At 41.1% G+C, this 9,336-nt stretch overlaps 1 protein-coding gene across 1 annotated transcript in view; it reads right to left on the reverse strand.

Moving 5' to 3' along the window:
• MEOX2 (mesenchyme homeobox 2) overlaps positions 1 to 8,881 on the reverse strand; it is a 54,635-nt gene extending 45,754 nt beyond the window's left edge. The window contains exon 1 of the mRNA XM_027877903.1: positions 7,970 to 8,881. Coding sequence (XP_027733704.1) covers positions 7,970 to 8,480 — 511 coding nt within the window. The 5' untranslated portion in view covers positions 8,481 to 8,881. The remainder of the gene's footprint in view (positions 1 to 7,969) is intronic.
• Between the last annotated feature and the right edge of the window lie 455 nt (positions 8,882 to 9,336).

The following is a 9,336-nucleotide window of genomic DNA, read 5'->3' on the forward strand; positions in this document are numbered from 1 at the left end:
AAAAAAAAAAAAAAAAAAAAAAAAAAAAAAAAAAAAAAAAAAAAAAAAAAAAAAAAAAAAAAAAAAAAAAAAAAAAAAAAAAAAAAAAAAAAAAAAAAAAAAAAAAAAGGAATCACTTGGTTTCCAGTCAGGGTTTCATAATCCACTGTGTTTTATTGGTTTAGTAAAACTATGCTCTTCCATCATAAATAAAAAATTTGACTCATGCCTTTGAGACTTGTTTCTTCTGCTTTTGGGTCAATTATTTCTTTTCATTTATTAAAGAAGTATAAAAGAACATATAGGTTCAAGTACAAGATAGCTTTTCTTTCACATGACCATTAACTTTTCATGGATGTTTTCTTCTGTTCATGTGTTTTAAAGGCCCCTTTTCCCACTACTGCAAGGTTTATTCAGCACAGGTAATTTCCAATACAAAGTTCAGACTGCTTTCTTCCATTGAACAGGAAGCTCCAGGGACTTCAGACTGCATAGCATTCAGAGATTATATTCATTATTAAACAATGAAATATTCAATAGCAAATTTCCAAATATGATTCCAGATTTCACTTTTGACATATGATCACGTCTGTTTACTACTATGCACAACTCCCAGTCAAGAAACTCTCCCCCAAACTGTTTCTAAAAATTTACACTTGCATGTAGAAAACAAACTCACTTGAATAGGAGGTGTGTTACTGTCTTCTATAGGCCTAAGATTTCAAAATAAAGGACATCGTCCCTAATCTACAGTGAACATTATATCTTTAATCACTGATGTTACCAAGTAGAATTTTGACAGTCTAAGTAGTCTATTTATAATGTTTACTAGAAGACTTAAGAAGAAAATTTTCACATATTACAGTGAACCATCTACTACTATATCCCATTATATTAATGGGTTTTTTTTCCACTTTGCATCATTCATTGAATGCTAGGATACACTGACGCAACTCTGCACTAGTGATATTACAGATATATCTATAAAATTTTCAGAGTAAAATGAATAACAACACTGTAATTTAGATTATTGTCTACTAAAAATATTATTTTAAATGGATATAGTTTAGGTAAACCTATCAAAGTACTTAGATTTTGCAATATGTATTATTGAATAACAAGGACAACACACGCTAGAAAACTAAGACTGATGGCAGCAGTGTTTTTTTAAACAAGCATTCCTCTACCATATTTTCCAGGGGAAGAATTCATAAAAAAACATAAGCACTACTAAGGCTAACTGGTCTACCTCCTTCTCCCAAGCTACGCTAGGCTTATAATATGAACTCACAACTTAAAATCTGGTCCTACCGAAAATCAGTATGAGTTTTGTCATCGCTATCTTCCTGGTAAAATTTGTTTTGTTTTTTTTTTTTTAAGTGACTGAAATACTTAAAATACAAGACTAGGCTGCGTGCAACCAGCACAGTTGCATCAGGTTATTTTTCAATTCAGACTTTCATTAAATACAACAGAAAAACAGCTACCCACACATCGACGACCCCAGACACTCAACGCAGAAGTCAAGAGACTTCTTGCTGTGCACACCTCGGCAGCCACAAAAGCTCATGCTGATAAAGGTGATGCAACCGCCCTGCTGAGTAGCAGGAGGAAGGCCCTTTCTGCGTGGTGGCTGTGCACTGTCTCGCTCCTACTCTGCCACAAGCAGTGCTTGAGAAAATGGTGATGCAGATCTGCAAGTCTTTAAGGCCTACTAAAAAAAAAAAAAAAAAAGCGGCATGTGTGCACACAAAGCTTTTCATTTAATAGAACTTACAGTACTTTGCAAACGGAAGGAAAGCACTGGTATGGCCATTGTATAGGTTGGGGAAACAGCCATAAAAGGACAGGGCTCAGGTTTGAGACAAATCATAAGGCTGGGTTCAGCGCCCAGCTGTGCGCAGATGTAATGAAGTAGCCTCAAGCACTGTTTATCAAAATTCTCCAACACCACACTATTTCAGTTAGAAATCATATTAGTGACATATGCAAGTATTTATATTTAAAAAATATGACTTTCCTTTTGCATCCTTTCAAGTTGCATTCTTAAGTATATTAGAACAAGGAGACAGGGTAACATAGTAAAACTAAGGATGGGACCCAACCCCACCATTACTACATTTTACTGATGGATTTAAACTTTGCTCAGTCTAGCTGATGAAACCAGATTTATTTCCCTTCCTTTCTGGAGACTATCAAAATTGTTTGGTAGAATACATTTTGCTACAGCAACCATTCATACTGCCAAGTAACAGTGTCTTTGCTGAAAGTAATAATCCAGTGAGCAATATTAGGGTATTACAGACAGAGGCAAAGATAATGTCACATTCCCTTGAATTTCAAGACACAGAGCTCAATCTTTCTCTTGGAGAATTCAGAAATAAAGCATATCAAGTCATCGCATCACTAAAGAATGAGTATTTCCAAATGGCAAGCTATATGAAGATTAACAGGCTCAAGTGAAAAGCATATATTAAATAATTAACATGTCTAAAAATGGCAACAAGTCTAACAAAAAAAAATCAGAATCCTATTACTTACTTTACAAAATACTAGAGAAGTGTCACACTAAATATGTTAAGACAAATTTTATCCTAGGTTGTTAAAACCAATGTAATTAAAATTCAATGTATATATATAATATTCAATTGGTATTTTTCAAACAATCAGGCAATCCTAATATTTCATCAATAAATATCTGCAAGAATTATAAAGCATTTGTCTTTCTCTACCATGTAATTGAAGTTTAAAAATGCTAAAAGGTAACTACAACTATGCTTTTTTAAAATTTTTTATCCAGACATTGTCCAAATGTTTGAATCTTTCATCCCCATGTGTCCATATCTCCATATCTAGTCCCACTCATCCAGACCCTTCGGTGACTTTGCTTTGAAGAGTCAAAAGGATCCTTGATAGTGCTTATTACCAAATAAAAAAAGAGTAACATGGAGTTATATTTCTGTGCCAAAAATTTTAAACAGAGTAGCAGAATTAAGCTCCAATGGCTTAAAAAACCTTGAGCACTTCAGTACTCGCATTAGAGTCAATGGACCCTCTCACAAATATGTATGTGCTCCAGTGAATGTCTGGATTGGGCCCCCGATGTTTCTAAAAGGGCGGATTGGTGGGGAGAGGGGGAGGAGGGAAAGTATAAATCCTACTGAATCATATATACAAACAGACAGAAATGCATAATTAGAAATCATACCTTTTTTTTGTTTGTTTCTTTGACTAGAGGCAAAGTATTCTGAGATTGTATCAGTAGTCTTTCGAAATTTTAGTCTTAGAAAAATTCCCAATTATATTTCCTGAGAACAAAAGTGAACTTCTTGCAATTCATCAAGTAGCTTACTAGTAAGCAATCAGTCTTTGAAAGTTTTCTCTAAACATGTGATTTTTATTCATCAGGTTTTGAAATTGTTTTATTTATGAAATCTATAGAGGTTCTTTTTTGTTGGTTTGTTTGGAGTTTTTCATTTATTTATGGATAAGTGATGCTTTTATACTGGATACTAGACAAATTAACTCTTTCCAGAAAACTATGGTTTATTATGTATTTTTTCTCACTTCCGTTTTTAACCATGCTGAAAAGCACGGACATATTGATGAATCAGTTACACAGTGTTTTTTGACTACAAGTGTGCAGCTCATTTTTCTTACTGACATGTTTCAGAAACCAATCAGAAGTCCTCAAAACTCAGGATTTCACAGTATTTATAATCATTTATCAAAATGAACTACTTTTTAGAGACCATTTCAAACAAAAGAGTATGATTTATGATATTTAGATGTGTTTAAAATAAATTCCCAAGAGATGTAACTTTTTACTGCTTGCATGCTGGGAATAGGTAGGTTATAAAATGTTAAAACTCTAGGAAAAAAAAGAGTACTATTCTCTTTTCATGTGATTTGTCAATGAACAAAACCCAGTAGAATAGCTATTGAAACATAGGATTGAACTATTGAAACAGTGGATTCCTGAAATGTTTTTCCAGAAGTGTTTCTAGATTATATTATTGTAAATACAGTCTGCTAGCCTTTCCTTGGAAATCTGTGCCAAATAAAAACATTTTTTCCATGTCAAAGTTGGTTGAGGTTTTTTTTTTTAATAAAAAGGCTTCCCATGCCTTTCTCACTGGGGGCATGTGTTTAAATACAATAGACTTTAATTGGAATGAAATTTACTTATAGTATATATTTATCTGTATGTATTTATATGTAGTGCTTAAGAACTCCTTCGACAGTACTCAACCTCCCCCTGGTCTTTTCAGCATAGCACAGATACTTTTTTCACTGTAGCACTTTAGGCTTCTTTAAGGCTACCAGATTCACTCTCTTTTCGTATTTTTCAGTAAACCTAGATTACACTTCCTGTATAGGCATTAATATGCTTTTCTCCTGACTGAAGAAACTTTTTTAAGAAACCTTGGACCCCAGGAACGCAACTTAGAAAATCACGGTAGTAACTTTGCATTCAATGTGTTCAGCATCTTTTGAGATTCAAAACCTACTGTATAACAAACAGTAATAAAGTCGCCCCAAAAGTCACAGGCAAGTAATGAGAAGGGAAGGCATTAGAAAAAAATGCAAAATATTCCATATAGAACAACTTGTACCACAAGGCAACAAAGCACTCCAGGAATATGTTTTGTGTACACTCAGCATGGTTTTCATCCGCACCTCATTAGCACACAGATAATTCTGATCATTAGTGCACTTTAAAATAAGCTATTTTATTTGTAACCTATCCTCAAATTTAGTATCGTCTTTTTACTCCTACACCCTTGACATACTCAGAGCTAAGTTACAAAGACGAGGATGCAGATGCCATATTCACTGCAAAGTGTTAACATACAAAGATTTGTGTATATCACTCCTCAACTTGCAGAGTTTACTGGCCCACTTCTGGTCAGTAAACTGGTCTAGTTTACTGACCCACTTCTGGACCTATGCAGGTTGAAAGGAATGTTCTGCAGATAATGGGAGAGCAACTACAAAACCTGGATACACTGACAGCTGTAGCATGCAGAAGTCAATGACTAAGTAGGCAGTATTTCCCAGTCCTTTACGTCCCTTACGAGTTGAAAATTTCACCCTGTTCTGTAGCAGCCTATTCAATATCTTCAAAGGGAACTTCCCAAACTGCTTAAAACCTGGGTTATGGCTAAAGAAAAATGTAAGTCAGTTTATAAACTATCACAAAAGTACATTTCACCTCACTTTCTCAATCCCAAACAAAAGTACAACAGAGCATAGAGGAAAGTATTTCTATATCGTCCCATTCTCCTCCAATATGTGAAGTCCAGGTGAAAACACACAGTCCATCATCCAAAATTTTGCTTGCCCTCTGGATTTTTTGTTTGTAATTAAAAAAATTATACTCCTGCCATCATAACAAGTAAGTAAAATGGGGTACCCCGCTGGTGAATTTTCAGAGTAGCTACATGGCTGAGCAGCAGTTATTTAAAAGATAAATTAAAGAAGGAATGATCATGTTTTACTTTATTTAAACTATCTGCAAACTCAACTTTATGATTCAGTGTTTCTGATCTTAAAATATACAGAAACAAAAGCAGAGTAGTGCAAGAAAGGGGTAACCTAAGGTTAATTCAGCCCTGAAATGCGGAACAGATTCAGTGCTCAAGAAAACACTGAACATTCTGCGGCTTTAAGTGAAATGCTTCAGAAGAGGAAATATATGTGTAAATAATCAAGAGTATTAATAATTGTCTCAGAATGCTGGCACTGAAACTTAAACAGTCTCTCTCCTAGTTACCTCTTAGTTATTTACTATTAGGATTTTTTATGAACATCTATTGAAGTAGTTCCAAGTATGATGAAGGCATAGATGAAATTCTTTAAAGCACAGTAATTTGTTTAAAAAAACAGATTAATGAGAAATAAAGGAGATGATTTTTAATCAACAGAGGGGCAATTACGGACGACAAATATAAAAACACAGTGACTTAAAAATAGTTCTTGCTGCCATACATTAGAAGGGCACTAAAAATCCAGGACCAGAGTTCAAGATTCATAAAGGGGTGGGCTTAAATGTTCAGTGTAAAACTCAGCCTTTTCAGGAAGAAAAAACAAAGATACAGCAGCTACCCAGCTGTTGTCAAAAGACAACTATTTTCAGTTTGAGAGATACGCAATTGTGTGAATGGCCATAATATTTTTTTCTTAGTGGAAGAGAAAAGGAAATATTTACTTGACTTGATCTTCAGAAAGTCTTAGAAAATGAGAATCAGAGTACAGCACAAGACAAACGTAACCATGGCTAAAGCTCGAACCCTTGTCCACTAATCCAGTGGAAGGTTCCAGTCACTTCAGGGTAATGTTTAGGACATTCCCCACTGGTGTTTTTTTGGCTTGTATTGCAAAATGAAATAAACAGAAAGTGATTCAGATACTTCCCTAACAGTGAAAGGGACCGATTTCCCTTTTTCCTTTATCTTTAAATAGACTGACAAATACAATAAATCCTTCCACCGGCAGGCATCCAGTTATTTTCCCAGTAGTAACAGGGACTACTGATACACATCACAAAATCAGATAATTCATCTTATCTCATTGAATGTAAAGAAGACAAAACAATAGATTTTACCAACACTGTTTTAACTATATACAGTTTTTAATCTTGGGAAGAGTTTTCTGTGTGTATACCAGCTACATGAGATGAAATTCAGTTAAACATCGTTCTAAACTGTAAATCCTTTAATGTGATGGACAATTAAGGAAATTATGGCATTCTTGAGGGTCATTTTTAAAAATGGTTTCTGTTGCTTACCACTTCACCAAGCTTACGACTTTTTGAATGAAAGGGGTGACGGTTTCAGTTGTGAACTTCATAAATATTTGGAAAAGCCTTTCACTTTCTCTTCCGTGATAACAAACAATTTGCTACGCCAGCTCTCGAATTTTCAATCCGTTGAGCCCTCTCGTTTTCAAGTGTCTCCTGCCTGTCTCAGTATATTTCTAGTGACCCCCAGTTTATGTGTGCCCTAACGGAAGTTCCATCAGTCGCATTGCCTTCGCCGAGTGGCTTTTGTCAGAGCGGGACTTTGACAGGCTTTGCTGCTTTAGAAAGCAGAGATAATGTCAAGTTTTCTTGCATGTTCTATGACTGCAAATCATCGCTCTGTAATGACCGGATCTACATGTTTTTATGTTCACCTTTAAGTAAGAATTATAGTGATTTTAAAATCAGATGGCTCCTTTCTTCCCTCCACCCCCTCCACCAGCAAACTGAAATTAAATGAAATAAAGCAGTTTTCCTAAGCTCCCATTCACTCGTTTGCTTTACAGACTCCAAATTTTGCCCCTTACAAGCTGAGGATTTGATTCAGGATCACACAAATCCTACAGCGTAGCAAGGCTTCAGCTCCTCTCCCAAATCCCTGCTTCCAAGGCAGCGCTTCCAAGCGTTGTGCAATCGCCTCGGAGCCGCAGTTAGCTCCGTGGCGAAGGGGCGGAGGGGAATGAGCGCGCTGGATTCTGAATTTTGAAGCAGAGGTGTCGTATCGGTCGGGGGGAGGGGGCAACAGGACCAGATGCTTTGAATCCGCACGAAAACTACAAACGTTTCTCTCCTTGGCTGTAGGGAACTCTCCCCCCACCACCACCTTGATTTCATACTCTATCACGTGCTGGATTTTTTCTTTTTATTTCCCCCCCTCGTAGCCCCAGTAAAGCTTGCGGTAGTGATGGAGATTCCGAGAGTGCGCTGGAGGAAAGGAGAGACCTGGCAACCTGGTGTCAGCCGGCGGCGAGACCACGGCGGCGGCCGTGGCTGGGCCGGACGGCCAAGCCAAGCTGGCCCGAGCCGGGCCGAGCCGAGCCAAGCCAAGCCGGGCCGGGCCGAGTCAAGCCGAGCCGAGCCGGACCAGCCGAGCCGAGCGGCGGCGGGTACGAGGGGCCCGTCCGCGTCCTACCCCCGGCACCCGCCGCCCGGGGATCCCGCCCCGCTGGGAAACGCGCGAGTCTTTACCTGAGCTGTCGCTTTTCCTTTTGCCGGACCTCTTCTCTGTTTCCACCGGGGACAGAGCCTGCCTGCCATAGTCCCCTGGCGCACACGCTGCCCCCGTGGGGGTGTTGGTGCCCAGGCTGGAAGAGTTCGAACACAGGACGGGGGGGCTGCTGCCCAGCTCCGGGGGTCCTCCTGAGTCCGGCTGAAGGCAGAGGCTGTGCCTGGCCGCGGCGGGAGGAGACGACATCTGAGGAATGTGCCAATTCGTCTGCAAAGCCTGGTGCTGCTGTTGCTGGTGGTGATGGTGGTGGTGATGGTGATGGTGGTGGTGCCCCCTATGATGCTGGCTGGCAAACATGCCCTCCTCATTGGGGTATCCCGCTATTATGCAAGAGGAAGAAGAAGAAGACAGATCAGGGTAGGACATGTGGTCAGATCTTCCATGCAGGGCAAGAGAAGACTGGGAGAAAGGGTGCAAGCTCTGCGCAGTGGCATGGGGGCTGCGCAGGCAGCCAAAAAGTGTGTGATCCATGGCATGCAAGTCTCAGGTTCCAGGCAGGAGAGTTTAGGAAAGATCCAACTTCACCACCCTTTGTCAACTTTCACTGTAAAGAGATCGGGGCTGGGATTTTTTTTCCAAAACGGCACCGACAGACTCTGCAACAGGCAGCTGAGCTCAGATAATCCAGGTCTTTAGCCCTAGTGGCCAGTCTCCGCTGCATAAACACTCGGACCTAGATGAGCCGTTCTCAGAGCTGCTCAGATGTCAAGAAGTGGGAGAGGTTGAAGCCAATAGAAGGTGGTCCCAGAGAACTGCTTGAAGGGGGAAACAGCTTCGAGAGGTTATAAATACAGTAGTGTGTAATGTGAGCTGGGGGCTGGCTCAGCAGCACAGCACTGACCACATGCAAACTCCCTCCAAAACGCCAGCGCCGTCCCCGCGCCGAGTCGCTCCGTCAGCGGGCGGCAGCGCTGCGCGCCCGCGCCCCGGGCGCCCGCGGCCGTGCGGGGGGGCGGCTCCGCGGGGGCGCAGCCTGCCCGCCTCTCCCTGCCCCCGGGCGGGCCGGGGAGCGCCTTCCGCCGCGGTGCCCGCCGGGGCTGTCCCGGAGCCGGTGGGGCCGCCCGCCCACCCCGCCCCGGGCGGGGGGCGACCGTGCCCCCCAGTCATGCGGCCCCTACAGGGTCATCACCGCCCCGTCGGGTCTGACCGGACCGCTCGGGGCGCTGCCGCCCCTCGGAGGCAGCGGGCGGTGGAGCGCAATAAAGACGTGAGGCGAAACACGGGGGTGACTCCGGGGCGGGCGTCCGGGGACCACGACGACCCTGTTTCCCCGGAGGCTGGAGGGCGGTCGGCAGCGCCTCACCTGAGCGCCCAGGTGCGAGAGCAG

This window comes from Empidonax traillii, unplaced genomic scaffold, assembly GCF_003031625.1.
Source record: "Empidonax traillii isolate 1590-97213 ecotype Southwest subspecies unplaced genomic scaffold, ASM303162v1 scaffold35:size4298261, whole genome shotgun sequence".
In the NCBI taxonomy this organism is placed as follows: domain Eukaryota; kingdom Metazoa; phylum Chordata; class Aves; order Passeriformes; family Tyrannidae; genus Empidonax; species Empidonax traillii.